At 42.9% G+C, this 21,679-nt stretch overlaps 2 protein-coding genes across 3 annotated transcripts; one reads left to right on the top strand and one right to left on the bottom strand.

Annotated features, from left to right (window-relative positions):
* Positions 1-132: 132 nt before the first annotated feature.
* RB195_009944 (uncharacterized protein) lies at positions 133-16,470 on the bottom strand (the record flags this gene model as incomplete). Of its 2 annotated transcripts, none has more annotated exons than XM_064190724.1 (11): positions 133-317; positions 451-553; positions 7,935-8,029; positions 9,872-10,039; positions 10,089-10,173; positions 10,256-10,321; positions 10,542-10,658; positions 10,713-10,868; positions 10,926-11,027; positions 11,097-11,144; positions 16,399-16,470. In XM_064190724.1, 11 exons carry the CDS (start codon positions 16,468-16,470, stop codon positions 133-135), a joined length of 1,197 nt encoding a protein of 398 aa, XP_064048307.1. The 2 variants fall into 2 exon arrangements, with proteins under 2 accessions (XP_064048307.1, XP_064048308.1); XM_064190725.1 differs by having other exon boundaries at positions 16,399-16,461.
* A 466-nt stretch (positions 16,471-16,936) lies between these two features.
* On the top strand, positions 16,937-21,599 carry RB195_009943 (uncharacterized protein; the record flags this gene model as incomplete). Its single annotated transcript, XM_064190723.1, has 10 exons — positions 16,937-16,981; positions 17,981-18,142; positions 18,214-18,378; positions 18,547-18,708; positions 18,811-18,992; positions 20,143-20,293; positions 20,356-20,463; positions 20,516-20,659; positions 21,151-21,316; positions 21,367-21,599. The coding sequence occupies 10 exons, from the start codon at positions 16,937-16,939 to the stop codon at positions 21,597-21,599; spliced, it is 1,518 nt and encodes a 505-aa protein (XP_064048306.1).
* Between the last annotated feature and the right edge of the window lie 80 nt (positions 21,600-21,679).

The raw sequence follows: 21,679 nt of genomic DNA, 5'->3' as shown, positions 1-21,679 counted from the left end.
CGCGCCTATATAAAGAACAGACCACAAAACAGTGCCAATCAAAACATCCAGAAGTTTGTATTATCAGTGTAAGTATACTTAACAATAATGGATTTTCACAGTGTAACATTGATTCAATTCTTGATAAAGAGTTCAATCAAGATCCATCTCGTCTTCTTCTGTTTTTCCACGCTTAGGCTTCGGCTCTTTCACGACCTCCTCGCCTTCGGGTGCAGATGTTGATTCAGCATTTGCAGCTGCAGCCGGTTCAGAACTCTCTTCAGGAACATCGCCACCACGCTCCGCTTCAGTCAATTTCTTCGCAAACTCAAGTAGATCTAAAAAAAAAGCAGCAAAGGCAACATCGGTGAAAGGGCACAATACAAAACTTTTCCACTTCAAAAGGTGTAAGCAAAATGAAAACCACAGCACTACTATTAAGGAATGTCTACAATACAATAGGAAACGAACTTCCTGATGCAGCCGCTTGAGCAGCTCCGTCGCTGATGCCGAAGCGTTCAAGAACAGGAGCCATCTGACCGGTTGACAGCGCATGACCGAACGTATTAGCGGCCTATAAAGCGTCATCATAAACACCCTAAAGTGGTTGCCAAAGCGGAAGTGAGAAAGGAATAAAGTGGATACGGTCCCATATTACATACCGTTATTTACAAGTAATTAAGTGCAATTAATATACTGCAAAATACTTCATAGTTCTTTTGCAGTAGAAAACTCAAATGATACTACATACATCATGTACTGACTATAGTCGGGTCAAAAGACATGAAGATGCCATTTTGAGCCGACTATAGTCAGTATATGATGACGTGGAGGTAGCGGTTCGAATCGAGGTGGGACCATCGAGAACTGCAGCAACGAACGGTGGTAGCAAGCAAGGGTCCTAACATAATCCTCGATCCTAACCACCGCATCCCTTCGAAGGCCACCACTTTCGCAACTGCAACGTGTTTCATTTCTTTTTGACTCTGCTGTACAATACGTGTGACATACATAGCGACTGTTACATCAAAATGAGGAAAAGGAAGTTCTAGGAGGCACCCAAAAGTGGTAGTACGGCTATCTAAGTAGGTTTCTTGAGGCATGAGCCAGTCACACAGTCTTAGTTGCTTTAGCGATTACGTTAATTAGCAATAATTACTTAATTAGCCAGCTATCATTCTTTGTCGAAATTCGTCACAATGGCTTTCTAAGTCATTGACTGGAAGCCCAACAGCATTGACAAATCGCTCAAATCCGTTTTGGCTCCCTATTAGTTGGATGTTAATTGAGAAATATTTACGAAAATCGCTGTATTCAAGGCCCAATGAGTGGAAATCTGCCATTCATTTGCGTAACGGCAAAACGGCTGCGCCTAACTTGCTGACTGTTGGTGATCTAACTCTGATTGCTATGTGGCCTGAGCTTGCGTCGAAGTCCAAAGAAGAATTTGACTAATGGCTTGCTTATTACGGATTGCTATGGAAGGAGTGACCGTACCACCACTGAAGTCCCCGTAAAATCACAAAGTAGAACGCGAACGGTGAAAATACGCGCTGGAAATTCGAATACTACAAACGCCAGTGTGAATTCCGTACAACATATATGCAGCATATATGTAGCACTAAACAGGACTTTTTTCGAAACTTTGTGGATCGATCGCAAGATCTTGACTGAATACCTCTTCGCCTATGGACTCGAACTCGTGAAGGAAATGATGCGAATGTTGTATTGATGAACGATTGATGAAAAGAGCGTCGCTGAGTAGATTCAGTGGTTTCACACTGTACTTGTTGATTATTGCACCACGAACATAACACAACTCGGAGGATCTAATACAGTAGTTCAGGTCGATGAAACATACATCGTGCGTCGCAACTACAGTGTAAGCCACATAGTTCCCAAGGACAGGAATTATTTGGGATGGAGCGAGGCTCATTTTCGTGGGAGTTGCAGATGATCGCAGCTGTGCAAACCTATGCTATTATCCAAAAAAATGTTCTACTGAGAAGTGCCGTCTGCAACGAGACCGCCAACTACTCTGTAAACTTCTTGGAAATGATCACAGAAGTACACACGCAACGCAAAAAAAAGCACCCGGTCTCATTTGTATGCTAAAAGTCGCAACCGTCATGGACTGAAAGGCGACTATGCTGAGACGATCATTTCTACGACGTCCTTTTGAAGTGCCAGTTCAGCAGCGAGCATCTCCCTTATAAAGTGTGGAAACAGATCCCCGAAAAGTGTCTCATTTCTTGAGGGATTTTATAACCCAACATCTTTCATAAAGACTACACTTGCTTCACCCAACACCCTTCTGTATGGTCACAACCTTGTAAATACCAATCAATGTGTGAGTAAAGGTTTTTGTATCTTCATATTCTTAAATTGTGACAAAAGAAATATAATAGTTTAATTAGGGCAATTATATTAACAAACGCAATTATTAAATCAACAAACCCTGTTGAATTGCTCAGACCTAAAAAAAACCTGCATATGTACCAATTAAGCCTGCTTCTGGATGCCCTCAAACTTCCCCTTTTCAACGGTTTTTAAAAGCCTTGGAACGGAGTTTTGCGATCTCCCCACGAATAAATACGGTCAGAGGTATAGTTCATGACCATAAATGTGATCGTGTCCGGTCCATCTAATTATCCATAAAACCAGTGTGAGAAGTGGCCCTGTCACGTAGGATCTCTGAACACCCTGAATTTAGTGCCTTTAATGGAAATGACGACCAAGTGGAGAACAACTGGAAGGCAGTTTTCTACTCGTAAAAATAAAAAAAAATAAAGAAAATAAAAGTCGATAATTATTAGAATATATTAATAACTATTAGAATATATATATATACATAATATGTTAATAACTATTAGAATATATACTATAAATATATCCCTTATTTAGCCTTCTCCGTAACAAAGCGTGAATTAAGCAATGAAGTTCACTCGCCTCAAAATCAAAACAGGACTGGGGCTTGTACTCCTTTATAAACTTTACTTGCGATGCTTCCTCAAACTGTGAAAGCCGTAGGGTAATCTATATCGCATTATATAGGTCACAGCTAACATCGTTGTCTTTTTGATTAATTAATGGGTTTTGCTCTTGCATTTTGTTATTCCATCATTTTTCTGTCATTCTTAGGAGTATAACGCAATTCCCCGTCATCCCCCCCCCCCCCCCCGCAATCTTAATTTACACACGAGCTTCTCATTTTCGAACTCATATCCCACCACTTCATTCGGTTATAAGTTCGTTTTATCAATTCAAATCAGAGTAGAAACATCCGGGCCTTCGGTGGAAGGCGTGGACGGAGCATGAGGATGGACAGTGCGCCTAGAGAGACGCAGCGTCCATTACTGCTGCTGACACACACAGCGGCTGCACCCAATTTCCTGGGTACCCCCGCAGTCTGTAGATTTTCGCGGGTACCTCTTGTCCCGCACTCGAGAAGGTACGCAAAAATAACCACGAAGTGTGCAAGTCTTGCGACACTGCAGTTGAGCTAATAATTACGGTGTTGTTATTATGCATCGAAAAACTTTTTTTGTTCCCTTTTTGGTCCGTCGACTTCATAAGCATAACCATCTTCCAAGCACCGGAGCTAATTATGTGACTTACTTGACTTAATCGGTGGGCAGGTGTTACGACATAACGCGGCAATCCGCATCTTCGCCGTTGTGTGTTGTCTTTGAACATATATGAGCCCATCCTGTTCGATCTCGAGCTAGAGTTCGCATAGAATCTACCCATCCGTCGCTATTCCACAAGCAGCGGAATTTCATGTCTCGGCTGAAACTGCCTGTCAACGCCAGGTGTTCTCAGATCTTCCTTCACCACTTCCGTCCAGAACTTTCTTTTACGACCAGGAGGTCTTTTCCAATTAGGATCTGGAATTATCCTCAGGACTACCTTTAGTAGAAGATCAGACAATCTCCTCATAACGTAGCCAAAGAAGCGAAGACGGTTTTCCATGACTACTTCAGAAGGCCGAGCAGGATGTTGGCGTTTTCCACGTGTCATCCGCCGGTACACCATGTCCACTTCCGAGTAAAGTTCCTCATTAAGGCATACCAATGGCCAAAAGTAGCCTAGCAGTCGTCTAAACAGCTTTCTCTCCATGCAGTCAAGCTTTTCCATCACCGTCGCCGGCGCTGCCCAAGTCTCCGATCCGTACATCATGATAGGGCGAATTACGGATAGATAGATTCGCAGTTTGACTTCGTTTGCGATGGGGGTCGACCACAGGCACTCGGTCAGTGAGTTGAATGCCGAGTTAGCTTCAGCGCATCTTTGCTGAATATCTCTCTCGTAGCTGCCATCGTTTTTCAGCACACAACCCAAATAACAGAACCCACGAGTGCGATAGGTTGTCCATCCACTTTGATTCCCGTTGAGGGTCTCGAGGAGGCCCACATCTGCTTGTAACTTCCCGCTGCTAGAAGCAAATATTACTACAGCGTCGGCGTACTCGAGATCCTCAAAGAGACGTGCAGGTGCTAAAAACACATCGGTGGGACACTGCTCAACTGTTGCTCATTATGTCATCTACGGGAAAGCTAAACAGAAAGGGTCTCGCCACGTTCTTTAGTCTCACTGCAGTTTCCACTTCGAAGGTGTAGCACATCCAGCTTGTGTTCGAACCACAGCAGTTGTTCTTCCATTGATGTCGTTTATTAGGCGTACGAATTTTCATGGAACTCCATCGGCGCAAAGCGCATTGAGAAGGGCTCGGTGAGGAGAGTCTAAAGCAACTTCGAAGTCCAAAAATGCTAATTGTAGAGGCTTCGAATACCGCTGCCACACTTCACTCTTCTCACAATAAACACCGGATCAATCGTCGATCGACCAGGGCGAAAACAGGCTTGCTCGTCACGGGTGGTTCCTTCACGATGTCGGATTAGTCGATCCTGGATGATCCGCTTCAAAACCTTGTAAATTACACGCAGCAATGATACTCCTCGGTAATTACTGGATTCCGTAGCGGATAGCTTCTTGCGGAGAGGAATTATAATAGCGTCAGGAATCTTTCGTCAGTCCATATTGAACGGATGATCTTCGTCATCTCACGAATCCCAGGAGGAAGAGATCTAAGTATTTCTGCGCTAATTCCATCGTCTCCTCCAGATTTTCCATTTTTTTTTTAAATGCAGACTAGAACCTCCGACTTCGTCAGTGGCTTTTCGCTGATCATGTTGTACGTCTGTCTTTGAGCGTGCACGAGTTCTGGAACTGACGGCGGTTTTCGGTTCAGCAAAGTGTTAAAATGTCCCTCCAGATGGGCAATGTTGCCTCCCAGACAGCGACTTCGTTAGCTGTGTTCAGGACAGGCGAACACCTCTTCATCTTGCCGATATATTGCCTTAGCAAAGTATAAGGCTTTTTGTCCTTGTCTTTTTGTCCTCCCACGCCTTCCCAAACTCTTTCGCCCTTGACGTCTATTCGTTCTCACGATCACGTTTCATCTGAGGACGCAACCTCCTTCTCAGACGCTTCTTCTGGCTGAAGTCATCATTAGTGCGGGCAACACATACAGAATTGTACGTACATATTGTCTCCGCAGATGCAGCTCTGGATTTTCGGATATCTGACAAAGATACGTCCTTCGTCAGAACGTAATCGAGCTGAAGCTTAGTGGCCGGCATCTTCCGTTTTCGCTGCTCTTTTGGCGTTAATGTGGTTGTCCCTCTCCACGTAAGCTGATGGCGTCGATGATTCCTCTTAAACGTGGAGGCAATGATGAGATTCGTCTGCTCGCAAAGGTCAATCAGACGATCTCCATTGTCCGATGTTTGCTCCATGGGATAGAACCATTTTCCAAGCACATCGGATTGTTGTTTGTTCCCATCTTTGCAATCGCATCAATTGCGACAATTACCGCCTGGCTTAATATCTGGGTTATCAACGTATTGAGTTCATCATAAAACGGGTCCTTGTAGTGGTCCTCTGCGGTCTCCCTAGGTGCGCGAGCACTTACGATCCAGAGTTTGAGTCCTCTACGATCCCGCAATCGTACAAGGCGCATCTTGACGTTGATCCAACTCTTCCACCAGGTTGTTATAACCGTTCCTAAGTTCCTAACAGAGACTGCGCAGCCTCCTATTTTCCATTCATCAGCATCACCGCAGTAAATGGTGTAATTGTCGATACTAATGAGAGGGCGATTCCTGATGCGTGTTCATTGCAATGCAGCAAATGTTGCATGCAGACATCGCAGAAGTCTGGAATGAGCGGCTTCTTGGAGTTCACTTGAGAGCGACCACCAAAGATTTCATGTTTCCCTCAGGCATTCGACCTTTCAGGGTATGACTCTGGCATGATGCTAATGATGCCAGCACCTTTTTGCAATGTATGGGAAGCCTTTGCTATATAACAGTGCAGGTTATATAGCTCGTACATTCCCAATGCGTACACTTGAACGCCTGATTGCGTTTGAGCAGGGCCACCACGAGCAGGTAGCAATCAGACGTGCATACGCGTACCTAATTATATAAAACCCTAAATTAACTATCTAACTTAAAGCTATCCTAATTTAAATTTCTGCATCAACATTTTCCCTAAATTTTTTCTACTATTATTATCCACCACTATTATTTCCAATTCATGGTCGACACGAATACTCAGTAATTCAGCGTTTTTGAAATTTTTTTTCTAATGCAAAGAACTTGCAAACTTTCCAGACAGAAAATATGAATTTGATGTGTTTTCACTCTGGATCGTAATGATGTTCACGCTTCAGGCTTTTATGAGTTCTAATGAGCCGTGCAATGTGTGTTAAAAGCACCATCTCGGACATGTCCCCGTAATCTAACCTGCATTTTAGCCTAAAGCAACAAAATTTTTAGAAGGCTTTTACTAAATGTGTACGTTGTGTACCTTAAAGGTTATTTGATATGGACAACGGACTTTCCATAGGCCTAGAATATTATAGAAGAAAAAAAAAACAAAATCTCCATGAAAAGGGTACTGAGAAATCAGGAGGTTTAATAAAACATCCGTTGATTTCAAAAAGATGAAACTTCACAGCTAGCACCATTCTTCAACATCTCAATTACCAGGCTGGACAGAAGGTCTTGTCACCCATCTTTCGGAACTTCCAGAACTCCCATCTTTGGGCGTACTTGTGTTCTCCACAATAAATATATATACCACTAGGACTGTTCGCCCGCTCTGCAGCGGAGACACAGACTTCGAAGACGGCATTGGTAGGAACGCCCTCACACTGTCGAAGACTCCGCCATTCTCGACGCTGTCAAAGAGGATCCGGAAGTCAATATCCGCAGTTTTGCGACGAGATTCGGGTGCAGCCATTCAACAGAAGTCAGTCGCCTCCAGGCACTCAGCTACAGACATGTGCTGGCTCGATCCGTCACATTTTGACGGATAGCACCCGCTTTACAAAGGGATCCATTTGTCAATCTTTCCTTCCTCGCCCGCATCGAAAGGAGTTTCTCGAAAATCTTATTAATGGAAATGAGATTTGGGTCCTCTACCACTCCAACGCGCACCGTGTCGTGTAGCTCCCCCGAGGAAAAGACCCGCCGACGCAAGCCAAATCGGACCTACGTCCCAAGAAGTGTCATCTTTGTTGCTTCTGGTATTCAAGGAGAATGTTTTTTTATGAGCTGCCACCACAAGACCACGCCGTCAACGGTTCCATATACGCTACTCAGCTCCAGAAGCTCGCATCGGTCGTTCGAGAAAAACGGCCCCATGTAGCTAAGGAGACAAGACTTTCTGTCCAGCCTAATATATAGTCGGGTCAAAACGACATGGAACACGCCGCAGTTGCGTAAGCGGCTGCGCTCGAAGCGGTAGAGCGTTAGGACCCTTACTAGCGCCATCCGTCGATTCCGTCTCCACCTCGCCGCTTCAAGCGCAGCCGCTTACGCAACGGGCCGTGCTTCATATCGTTTGGACCCCACTATACCTATCACATGAAGAAAGTGATTAACCACCTGTCTGTAATGTGGAGACCGAACTGTATCTTCTAAGGCTTTCTTCGTGTCCGACGAACTTTTGTCTTCAGCAGGCATATGATTGAGGAGACGATCTAAAAAACATGCTAAAAGTCACGTTCAGTCAACAACGACTTGAATCTCGGTGCAGTTGTGTAAACGGCTGCGTTCGAAGAAAGGGTGAAACTAGCTGTTGCCATCGAGGGTCCACTCCGTCTCATCGCTACTGCCTGAAAGAATCTAGCGATGATCCCATCTCGATTCTACCTGCTAGTTTAACCACGCTGCTTCGAACGCAGCCGCTCTCGCAACCACAGAGATCTATCTACAGGTCGTTTTGGCCCGACTGTAATACAGGTACTCGAAATCAGTTGAGATTGAAATAAGCTCAGTTAAGAAGTGAACCGAAATACTTAAACTTTTACATCCATCTCCTTAGCGATAGATTTCTCGCTTGCGCGGGATGAAGCAGCACATTCTGCTACAACATCCGATTCTTTCACCTTGATTTTGCCATTTTCTCTGTTTATTTCGTATTCGTTATGTTCACTAAGCTTTAAACTGCTTTCACACACACATTCACATACACATCAAAAGCTGCTACAATCTCTAAACGATTATTGAATACATTGAAAAGTACCTTTTGTGCGTTGTTGGGAAACATTACAAAAATCACTACCGCATTTACTACGTCGGAGAGCAACACAATAGTATAGATGAGAACACAAACACGCCATAGACCCCAGATATAATCTCTTGTAGTGTCCAGTATTTGCGATCGACTGCTATGAGCTGCATCGTTTTCGCTGATTCCCCGGCGTCGCAGCCTCATTGCATGAACAGTTCCTCATCATTACAGGATCGAGCGAGAAAGAAATCAGTTGAGATTGAAATAAGCTCAGTTATACATGCGGTTTTATCCTTATATCTTTCGTTGGTGATCGGGATGTGTCGATTGTTCTGCACACAACTCCGTGTTAGACCAAATCTGGTGTGTTCTCCCGCAGCGCCCTGATACAGCGTACAGCCGTCCAGTTAAACATAGGTACGAAGTACAGAATCCGAAGAAGAAACCAACTATGTATTGCGGATACTAGGTGCCGTATCCTGGGTCCGCTCCGAAAAGGAGCGGCAGGGATCGGTGGGTAGGACCCGACTGCTCGGATCCGGAGGTGCTCGCGCTGTGCTAGCCACCACATTTCAGCCCAGCCCCTACGAATCTGCAGGCTCGCGCCCGGCATCCCACTCCCAACCTTAGCCCCTGCGGATATCTTGCGGTACATGTGGTTATACATGCGGTTTTATCCTTATATCGACAATACATGGCAAAACATAAAACACGACATAAAACATGGATTGATGGTGGGCCTATCAATAGCTCAGTGGTTCTGGTTCTCGGCGGTTAGGTGGATAGTGGATGCGGTTCGGAGCTCAAGGGCAGCCAGCCAGGGAAGTAAAACACAAGCATAAAAGAATAACACCACAGAATGGACCCTGAGTGCTCGGAGTCAGCCCTCATATATTGCGGCTGGCAGGAAACGCTTCCGTAGTACATTTCCGATGGCAATGCTTCCCGTGCGCTGCGTGAGAAAGGGTGCTGGCTGGCTGAGAAAGTCGCGCTGGGCACGACACTAGCCTCCCCGAAAATTTTTTATAATTTGGAAGGTCAAAAGTTAGAAAACAAGAGTGTCTCCCATGTCTGAATGCGATTGCGATTGAGAATGAAGAGGATTTTAAAATGTGGTACATTTATCATTATCCTCCAAGAAGTGCTCCAGTGAAGAGTGTGGAACATTATAAAGATCATGGGCTATATTGTGGGGACTCCTTCCTTTCATATAGCAGAATAATTAAAGCCAACGTTTACTGCAGCTAACCTCTCCAATACTAATAAAGCACTTAAAAGCTAAACCACAAAAGAGACTAATGAACCTCACCAGCGTTATTTTTGGCTGTCTCAACAACTTGTCCCCCAGCAACTATATCACCCAGTTCAACAGCCACCTGACGCTCCGAGCTTCCTTGGGACGAATCAGCACCTCTTGTTCCCGGAGTTCTGAGGCCACCAAGCAATGTTTGCAGTTGAGTGAGTTCGGAAGCCGAAACTAAAGAAATACATATGGACTGTATTAAAAGAAGTAAATACAAAGAAACCTTTAGGAGCGCCCGAAGAAGTGTTACGATCTGTATTGTTCCCAGACGGTATCTGAGAAACAAGCGCTGGAGAATCGGAACTTCCCTTAAAAAAAAAGATTATGATAATGATAATGAGAACAACAAATGGTAAAGTTATTCATCAGTATCATCGATTATTGCCACACCTGGTTCATAAATTGCAGTAGCTGCATGAGTTGTTGCTGGTCCAAACCTCCTAGCGCACCTAGCTCCTGTAAAAAACAACGCGGTAGGGAAAACCATCTTTGACACTCAACATGACGAAAGTAGAATAGCGGAAAATCCAGATTTTAAATGTAACAGGTACCATAATTACAACATCATTTTCTAAAATACTGACTTCTAGAAAACAGAAAACAATCAACATGTATAGACCCATATAAAGAAGAAAAACGTTTGCAGATTTTCATCCATCCGAGCGAAACCAATCACCTCACTGCCACTAAGCCCAGCAAGATTAGCCGTTGATAATCCTCCAGTAGTGCGTTCAGAAGAACCTCCACGAGCAGATGCACGAGTAGTAGGAGGTTTGTTGAGAGCATCATTCACCTGATATATTTCTCGCTGATACGAACATTGTAAAGTTTCCATCAATTTACCCACTTTCTGACAAAGATCTTTATCTGCATCATTGTTGCCATCTTGTATCCAAAACAACCGGCGTTCGTCTGAGGTCTTAAACTTGAGCATGTACACCTTTCCATCAGGACAGCCTTTCACTTCCTTGAATTCAGTGTCTCCTGGGAAGATAATGAGGTCCTATAAAAGCGGAAAATTCTATTTCTATCACATTGGTGTACAACTATGTTAACTGACATCCACGATTGCTCCAGTTTCCCTGTTCTTCCAGCAAAAGTGCATAAGCTGGTCATTAGACTGCTTGATGAAAACAAGACCTTTTGTCTTGTCGGCCACAACCTTGAAAAATATCAAGAAAAATGTTTTTCTGGACGATTATAGATTTAAAAGAAACATGAAAGAAACTACCTTCTTCTTGTTAACAGCAGCAGCGGGTTGCAAGAAAGAACGCCCAGCCTGAACGATACGCAGCTTATCAAGAACAATGGGATCAGTTCGCGTAAATATTTCGAAAAAAATCATTTGGAAAATGGCGTTATTTTCTAGTAAAGTGTATAGTTATAGTTTTCAAACTCCTGCACCATAAAACCTGCCCTCTACTGTAAATGTTATTTCAAACCGTTACGTACCATCCCAAACTCATATGCTATGAAAAGTAGTTGAACGTTTCTTAAGTAGCACTGTTGACCATAATCAGGGTCAAGCGTGGCAAACACTTTCTAATACGAGGAACGAATGGCAAATGAGAAAATCGGCAGCTGACAGAAGTTAAGAAACAGAAACAAGCAGCAGAAGAACCAAATTTGCTTAAATGCTTTTGAAATATTGTTATTGAAATAATTTAACTTTTATTCTATTTTCATTCTAAAATCCATGAAAAATCTCTAAATACATACAGGACATAATACGAGGGAAAAGGAGAAGGGTCAAGTGCTTAGGTCGCATTACAGAGGAACTTCGAAAAAAAAAAAACACGAAAAAATCAACATTTTGTTCCTACAGCATGACCATGGGATGACGCAGATTCAACTCCCTGCTGAGTCGAATTTTTGCGAAAGAGTTAGAATTTTGTAACCCCTTTTAGAAGATGAAGAATTTAATTATATGTTGTATTCAGCCGTTGTAAAGTGGATTTAATGGAATTTAATGACCAAAAATTCTGAGATTCTCAAATTCTGTGCACACTGTCAGATCTGGAAGATAGAAGAGAGAAGAGCTAAAGTAACGAAGTACTTTGAGTGAGCAGAGTATCGCAAGTAGATTACTTATCTCCATTGACTTCCGCACGTAACTTTGAACATGAGGCAGCAACGGAAAGCGCTACAAGGTAAGAAACGCGCAACTACCTCTTAAATGCCACATTTTGGCTTCAAACGAAAGGTTTGAAGCGAACGTTACAACATTTTCTGGGCATTACTTTCTTAAGAGCATAGTTGCGATAGGGCGGAGCCGGCTCCTCCTCATGTGAAGGGGGTCTGGCTCATAGGGTGCAGCTCGAGCGATAAGGATGCTTTCGCAGACCGTTCAAAAGTGAAGCGAGTACATTAGCCAACCGTCCAAAAGTGAAGGGGGTCGGAGCACCGGCTCCCACTATCACATCTATGCTTAGGAGACAAAGCTGTCGTGTTTCTTTACGATCTACAACTGCACAACAAGATAATTACGTGGACAAAGTGGTATTGAGTTGCTCTCGAAGTCCCTCACTCAACTCCGCAGCTCGAATAGAGGTAGGAAAAGCATCCGCGAGCATAACCATTTACACAATAGAAGTAGTACATGAAATAAGGCAACCGAGATAACGAGATAACAGCAATTACGAATCTATCCCAACTTCTATGAAAAAGTTAAATAACCACGTCTTTAAAGGCCTGCAGCTTTTGAGACCCTCTGGTTTACCTCGAAACAGATGGTGTAGGAATCTCTTAACGGAGAGATAGTTCACTGCAAGGATTAGAAGTGTGTCAGTACATACGTGCACATATAAGATGAAAAGATGAGGAAGCTCTCAACGTGTGGTCGACGACAATTTTTGATTTGACAGTTATAACAAGCGGTCGAGAGTTCGATCCCCGCCGAAATCACCATTTTTGCAAATATAAAAAGCGACTGAGAACGGTGAACAGATTTTAAAACCATTTTCATACTACTACTTACTACTACTTGTACACGGTTACACCCTTCGACATCGGTTAAGGAGGTGGTCAAGAGTTCGGTCCACGTCGGAATCCTAATTTTTGCAATGCGAAAAAAATTACTGAAGACATTTTACAGGTAGTTTTTCTGACATTGTATTGACTACAAGACTGGTCGGATTTTGCGGTGTTGAAGTAAAGATGAGTAGCGTTTTCCAGAGAAGAAAATGGACAAGCAATTGCGTGTTAAGTAGAGGAAGAATTGCTCTGTAACGTTCAAACCAACTCTTTTTGAGACCCTCTTGTTTTTCAAAAGCTAGTTAAGAAAAAGTTAAGAATTTTGGCAAAATTTCCGTCTTTTTCTCGACTAAAAAATTGAAAATGAATACTGATCGCAAAACTCGCTCTCTATAAAAGAACCACCAAATTGGTCTTTGTAAACTATTGTAAACGAGCTGAGATATTGGACTCTGTTCGGGGTCATACAGATTTTGACTCACAGCCGAACACCTGAAATTTCGCACTTTTTCGCGTTGTGAGACTATGATCGTGCAGTTGAGAAGTTTGACACCATATTTTGATAGAGCATCAAGGAAAACCCTTAGCTGCATATTTTGATCTCTGTTGTTATTCTGGGTTCTCTAAAAAGCTAAAAACTCGGAAATTTGAGGGAGAATTTAGCACTTTTCTCAACTACGTTCCAAGATTCAATTTTCAATTCCTAGTGCTCACCAAGCCTTTCACCCGTTCGGGTCGGTAAATTGGTCCCAGACTTGTTTGGGAGGATGAAAACACTGACTTGACACAACGGCTTGCCCCCGCTAGTATAAGCAGTAAGTATAGTACGAGTATGGTATATAGTATAAGACAGTTACACGTGCTTAAACCTCAAATGATTCTAAAGTGAAATGAAGACGGTGGCGCATCCCAAGCGGACTGATTAATGCAGGGCGCTTGATCATTTATCTTTGCGTTCCAGAAAATCTAGGAAAACTAGAAACACCAAATTTTGATCGAATATGAACAAAATCTGTCTCTACAACAGCACAAAATTGCATAAAATTTACTTGAGCGTCTTTGTTCAGAAACTCGTGGAGCCTACTTTGCACTAGCTACATCCCTATTCCCGCTGTAGATGCCTTTTTTTTAAGGCATCACTACACGAATCTGAGGTGGTACGGAGGAGGGTGATTCCGTTCATTTCTTCCTAATTGCCGTAAAAAACGGCCCGGAAGATACGGATTCAGACGTTCTGACGCACTATTTTCTACAGGGAGTTCGACTGGAGCGTGCCAGCCTTGTGCGGCGCCGCATCTTCCTAGCTGTTTTTTACGGCAATTTAGAAGAAATGGACGGAATCACCCTCCTCTCCATAATCTGCTATCCATTATAAGAATACTCCACCTGAAATCTGCACCACCTCAGATTCGTGGGGTGATGCCTTTAAAGGATAAGTAAAGGATAAAGGACAGAGTGTCTGGCGTTAGTCAATCCGCTTGGGATGCGCCACTACGTTCACTTCAATTCAGGTTTACGAACGCGTAACTGGCCTATACAGTGAATTGCGGGGACTAGCCAATGTGTCAGGCCAGTGTTTTTATCCTCCCAGCCAAGTCTGGCACCAATTTATCGGCCCAGGAAGAATAAAAGACTTGGTAAGCATTAGGGCCGGTACGAACTTCGGATCGACCGTGTAGACAACGGAACCTCTATCCGACTGAGCTGCACCCGCCCCTTTCGATTAGTAAAAGCATCGAAAGTGTTTTTTTAGGCGGTAATAGTTAATTAGATCGCACTCAATATGAATGTGACTGCGACCACAATCAATACCGGTTAAATAACCAGAGAAACAGCAGTGAGACGTCCTTAGCGGACCGAATCTTTTCCATTCTTGGATAAGAAATGTGCTCTTCAAACTCTTCAGCGCCAAATGCAAATATCTCACTTCTTTCAGGAACTGACCATTGACTTCATTCTCTTCTTCTTTTCTTCGTACTCATTATCCCTCGCATCTATTCTAATCTCAATGTTGTTCATTTGTTTATATTTTTTTCCAAACTCGTCCTGGACCAAAAGGTGTGAAATCATTAGCGAAATCTTTTAAAATACTTCACGTCACCTATTTTTCTAACATTTTTCACCCCTTAATGTGTGTTTATTTAAAGGCAGCACACCACGATTATGAGGTGGTGCTGATTTCAGGTGGAGTATTCGTATACGAGATCGTAGATTATTGAGAGAAGGGTGATTCCGTTCATTTCTTCCTAATTGCCATAGAAAACGGCCCGGAAGATACGGCTTCGAGCGTTCCGGCGCACTATTTTCCACAAGGAGTTTGATTGGAGCGCGCCAACCTTCTGCACGGGCCGCATTTTCCGGGCCGTTTTTTACGGCGATTAGGAAGAAATGGGCGGGATCACTCCCCACTCCGTAATCTATTATCCCGTATACGAATACTCCACCTGAAATCCGTACCACCTCAGATTCGTTGGGTGATGCCTTTAACACTGACTATCCCCTGGCCTTCTCCTTGCTCTCTTCATTTTTTCCTCTTCTTTCGACCCAACTTACGATCCCCTCTTGCGTTCACACCTCTCTTACGACACCTTATTAAGAAATCCTCAACGCATGCTTGATCCTGAGTATAAGTGCGATCACACTCAATACTGCCTAAATACCCAGAAAAACAGCATGTGAGACGTCCTTAGCGCATCGGAACCTCTAAGAGGCACCTGTTGACGTAGCGCGCATGCGACTGTAGGTATATGCGCGAAACCTGGGAGCATGCGAACAACCAATGGATGCTGACGCTGTCTGCGTTGGGACACTGTCATGGTGCCTCGCAAGGGTATTCGCTGAGACAAGTGCGTTTACCACGCCATTTTTCTGGATGATTAGAGATAATTATGATCGCAATAGTACCCGTGAACTGCAACCTAAACTTTCCTACAAATACTAAAAGCAGTATACATCGTGGAGAGGTCCCAATGCTCTCAAGTTTGTGGTAAGCTGCTTTAGTCTTGGGCGAAGAAAACTAAAGGAAAGCTGTGGTATCAAAACAACAAAAGTCGAAATGCAGGACCAGTAGAGTTTTTATAACACGCTAAGGGCATCACTAACTATGTAATTCCTAGATTTAAGTAGAAGAACTAAATTTCCTAGATTTAAGTAGAAGAACTAACTAAAAAATTAGAAATCCTAATGACGTTAACACTAGGTCTCTGGAAGAGAGTAGTGTCGGTCTGATACAATGCTTCATAAATCATTGTATAGAAAATTTTAAAATTTTACGGCAAACCCACTATACGTTTTAGCCTCGTTGACGCCCACAAGAAGACTGCGTCATTCTATTATTCATTGCTTGTTCATTGCTTGCAGAACAACTATCATGATCACTGCAACACTATTCTATCAATCTATAACTCAGTAATGGAATCCACAAACAGTAAATGACCAGTAATAATTCATTAATTTCAGGGGAGGTGTATATTTGAAAACAATGCCCATTCATAGGACGGACTTGACTGAGCATGAAAGATAGCTTGAACCAATAGGTTTGTATCAAACACCGAACCAACCTTAAACTCGATCAAGTTCCCTGAAGATGAACCTCCCTGCGACGATCTCGAAGTAGAAAACATTGCGCTCATCACGAAACTGAAAACTAAAGGTTGTAGTCGGCTACTCACTACCAGGCCAGCACAAAAACCCTCTGATCATAGTCCGCATCTTAAAACCATATCTCTTCTAACAGATACAACGAAAAAAAAAGACAAACAACTATGTGGATGAGAAGCCTAGAATGGCGAAGAACTGATGATATTCTTCAGCCGAAGCTGCGGCGCGACGTTTTGACTCTAGAGCAAGACAATAGCGCCAAGAAAAAGTGTACACGGCAACGCGCAAAGTGTGCTTTCGGGCTCGGATAGGTTTCGAGGTACATATATGTCCTTATGTCCTGGAGTTGAATGCATATCTCTAGAGTTCCATGTGGGACTTATTTCACCACTCGTGGCTGTGCGTATCTCACATAGTTCTGCTCATTTCCCCTTTTAAATATTATTGTAGAGTTCATCGTGGAACTGTATGATGTGGTGAATTTGGAGTTGCAGTGTGATGGTACAATTTCTGTCAAAGAGAATTCTGCATTCGGTTGAACAGGTTTGTTTATAAATATGAAGAGTATGAGGTTCTCTGCAAGGAAGAAATTAGGGGCATGTATATTTCCTAGTTTATTAGCTTTGGCTACCCAAGACTTATGCGCGGGGCGTTCGTGGGATTTTATTTCTTGGGGAGTTCATATGGATTCTGAATGTGGTACTGTCCGAGAAATGTACACCGTTCTTTTGTGTCGTTGACTTCAACCACAGCGTTGAAAATATGCAGTTGCTGGTGACTGCTGTCGTGTGTGCTTGATTATCATTTCTGATGCTGATCTGATTCCTATCCTGATTTACGATGGCCGTAGAACGAAGTAGTGACGTGAAGAGTGTGTCATCACAGTTTGAACTGCTATCTATAACGCGTCGCTTAAAGCGCAGCTGCTCACGCAACTGCACCGTGCTTCATGTCGTTTTGACTGGACTGTAGCTCTAAATAATGCTTTGTCTGGGGGAATTAGCATGACCAAGTTCATTTTCGTGAACCACACCTTTACCACTTTCTATTCATGGCGAGATCTTAACATCGTCATTTTCGGGGAACGCTGTCTTTAAAGATGAAAAAGTTGATAGGTATGGGTAGGCCATAGTGCTTGAGAGTCATAAACTGGCAAGGGTTGGGTTTCGTTTGTCTTCGAAAGATCTTTATGGTTGTCTTTCACGTTTAAGGTACTGTTGTTTTACTGGATTTTAACTAGTCTGACGTTGCTTAGCTGGTATGTTCCCAAAATGACTTTATAACTTTCAGCACTATAAGTTAAAGCTCTCGAGTTGCATTGTAGTGAACGAACCCTACAAGAAAACATTCTGAAAGAAAGTTCAAAAAGAAATCCTTCAAAGGAAAATGAAGAGGATAAGAACTAATGAAATTATCAATATATGTGCTTTGATTGCAACATCGACTCATCAAGAGTCGTCAGTATTCGGTCGAGTGACGAGAGATTGATGCTATCTTCTTCGAGGATTATTGCGGTATGCTAAATTCTTTTTGTTTTCGTAGGTGCGAGTGAGATTTGCGCCAAGTCCAACTGGACATCTGCATCTCGGAGGTCTGAGAACAGCCCTTTACAACTTTTTATTTGCTCGTCACCACAAAGGACGTTTTATACTGCGGATAGAAGACACGGACAAAGCGCGATTAGTTCCTGGAAGCGCCGAAGAGGTCAGTCCGAGCTACAAGGAAATTAAGAGTTCATGTATTTCAACGTTCATTTCAAATAACTTCTGTTGTAGATTCAAAGAGTTCTTACTCACTACGGATTACGGTACGATGAAGGCCCCTTCGCAGGAGGATCATTCGGGCCGTACGTACAGTCTGAGAGATTGTCTTTCTACCAGGATGCTGCAGCCAGATTGATTGATTCTGGTGATGCCTATCGATGCTTCTGCTCGGAGGATGTGAGTGATCATGTTGACGATTTTGTTAGTGACTTCTTTTAGTAATAACAGCGCACAATGGTAAAGAAAGCGTGCAAACGCTGGATATTGAGCGATCGTTCGATATTGTTTACGTTGATTTGTGATCGGTTTTATCTACTCTACAAGTTCATTATCTTTGGATTTCAGCGTTTGGCTCTCTTACGAAAAGATGCTATTAGAAGGAACACTACACCCAAATATGATATGAAGTGCCGAAGTATTGCCGAAGTGGAATCCAAAGCACGTGCAGCGGGTGGGGAGCCCTTTGTTGTTCGATTCAAGTTAGATAGACAAGACGTCTTTTTCGAGGTGGCGATTCCAGTTGTTTTGTTTTTTGTTTTGTATGTGGTTAGTGATGCAAAATCGTTCTCTAATTGAGGAAAATCAGTGGAACAATCAATGACTATTTAGGATGACGTGTACGGCCAAATACACCAATGCATCGACGAGAGTGATATGGTGATACTCAAAACTGATGGATTCCCAACCTATCACCTTGCTAATATAGTAGATGATCAAGCCATGCAAATTTCTCATGTCATTCGCGGAATGGAGTGGCTGAGCAGTACAGGAAAACACGTGCTTCTGTACAAGTAATGCGTTATGATCTCCTCTTTTATGAACGGTTTTCCTACCAGACATATGGTAGTTTTTCTTCTTATTTTATTTGGAACATGAAACAAAGTTACTTCGAAGTGGTGTGTCGGATTGAAATGACCGTTGGGAAGCTTGACCACAAGTATAGTCGGGTGAAAACGGAAACGGAACTGAACTCTAGTACAGCTATATAAGCGGCTGCGTTAGAAGCCGAGCGAAGAGAAAGCGGTGTGAATCGAGGTTGGAGAATACCTTTCCTAATACCATTCTTCACTGCAGTTCGCGGTTGGAGAACCGCGAACTGCAGTGAAGAATGGTATTAGGAAAGGTCTTGCTTCGATCTAACCCCTGCGCTCCACCGCATCACTTCGAGCGCAGTTGCTTACGCAACTTCACCATGCTTCAAGTCGTTTTGACCCTACCGAAATTATATAAAATGGAGTTGTTCACCTCTGTTGCATTAATCTGTCTGGTGATTACTATACGAAGTATATAGTAGGATCAAAACGACATGAAACACGTACGCAATTGCGTACGCGGCTTCTTTCGAGGCGCTTCGGTGGAGCGTAGTGGTTAGGAGCGTGGTGAAATTCTTGCTGGCACCACCCACCGCTGCAGTTTGCGACGGCCCCAACTTGGTTCCAGCTGCTGCCTTCACCGCGCCATTTCGAGCGCGTACGCAAATGCACCGCAACTACACTCGTGTTTCATGTCGTATTGACCCGATTATATGTACTTATATTTTAAAAAAAAAAACGAAATTGTCCAAGCTCAAGAGAACTTGAAATCTGGGTAACTGAATCGACCCATGAGGTTCGGTTGGATGCTCCTTCAGCCAATCACTGATGGTATTGATATTGAACTATTTTTACTGCATTGCGGACGTCAACTAATGTTTTCGTTTACATACACTGCTCACAATTTTTACATATACCAAGAAACTTTCGGAATTGTAATGTCGGGGCCGCTAAGCCGCTTCGACACATCCGCTTACGCAACGGCCAATATGTTTCATGTCGTTTTGACCCGAGATGTATATATCTTTGTCGAAGTTTCCAAAATGCGGCTAAACTGATTGAAAAGGATTCTATTTAAATCTACGTATCTTATCAGTTTCTGGTTGTTCATCGAACTTCTACTATTCAGAGCTTTTGGATGGCAGCATCCGAATTGGCTGCATCTACCTCTTATAACACGCGATAGTAAGAAAAAACTATCAAAAAGGGATAAAGATGCGTTCGTGGACTTTTATGAATTGAAGTTAGGAGCGCTTCCACTGGCAGTGTTGAATCTACTAGTAAGTTTCATTCTTATTTCATAACCTGGTGTATTTTGATTTGATTTTTTGATTTTTGCTAGATTCGAAATGGAAGTGGCATTCGTGACTTTGATACAACTCATCTGTACTCTCTTGAAGAAATGATCACATCGTTCGATGAGAATGAGATTGGAAGGCGTAGTCTGCAGGTGCGAAACAGTTTTCCTTAGAACAAATGTGGTGAGAAGCTTCCTTCTTCAGCTTGATCAAGAGTGTCTGGAAAAGTATGGACGAATGTCCGTTCGTGCTGCCGATGTAGACGATGTGTTGCTCCCCGCCATCAAGGGTCTGATTGCACGTGATCTCCCATCGGTTGTGGTTCCCAGCGATGACTACCTTAGAAAGGTCAAATTCTAATTCTTGTTTCATAAGTGCAAATTACATGTGAAACCAGACCAAAATCTCGCAGAATGTTCGTGGTCAGGTTAAAAAAAGACACCAAACTTCAGTTTGTCGACTCTTTTTCTATCTACTTTCATTCCATTATCCTGATCATTTTATACAGTTAGCTAGACTTGAATTAAGATGTAATTAGCTTTGAATTGAAATAGACATCCAGTACTTAGCGTTTTTATTCTGTTGAGACAAACAAACTTGTTTTCTTTTGAAGGAAGTGTGATAACTATAGTGGTTGTTATTTTGACTAATGAGGATAAAATCTAGTCGAATAACATCAACATCAACTGAGCATGAAAAATAAAGATATTTTTGCATCCACCCAGTACAGAATAAAAGAACACATGCTTTTCAATGATGAGACTTTTCCTTTCCATGCATGTTGTTATGGTTTTTAACTCAGCATTTCCGTAAAAGCTTTTCTCTTACACTCTATTTAGGTTGTTGGTTTCTTGAAACTCAATGAAGAAGCTTTTGCATTTCTCTCGTCTCTGACGACGGGAGATTTCCGATGGTTTTTAACCAAACCACTATCGGCGAAACGAGTTTTGTCTATGTTTGACCATAGCGCAGCGGTCGAGGCTCTCAACATTCTGCGAGATTGTGGTAAGTTCTCTCATCCAGTTGTAGTTCCCTTTTGATTTCAAACTTTCAAGATTCCCTGGAACCTGAATCAATCAAAAGAATATCTGAGAATATCGGATTGCCGTACACCAGTCTCTTCACATTGGTTCGAGTCACTTTAATCGACAGCAGTAAAGGACCGCCCATCAAGGAATTGGTCTCCTTCTTCGGGATTAACGAATGCAAACTACGGTTTCAGCAGATGATCGAATATCTCCGATCTGAATCAGTGCAATCCTGCACGTCAATTCGTAGGGACACGTAACTGTGTAATCAGTGGAAAATAAAATAAGAATATTTATCTGTTTCAAATGTAACAAGGACAACATCAGCTATAACTTGCAG

This window comes from Necator americanus, chromosome III (genome assembly GCF_031761385.1).
Source record: "Necator americanus strain Aroian chromosome III, whole genome shotgun sequence".
In the NCBI taxonomy this organism is placed as follows: Eukaryota; Metazoa; Nematoda; class Chromadorea; order Rhabditida; family Ancylostomatidae; genus Necator; species Necator americanus.
Note: the sequence above shows the minus strand (reverse complement) of the source record. Positions and strands in the feature narration are given on the sequence as shown.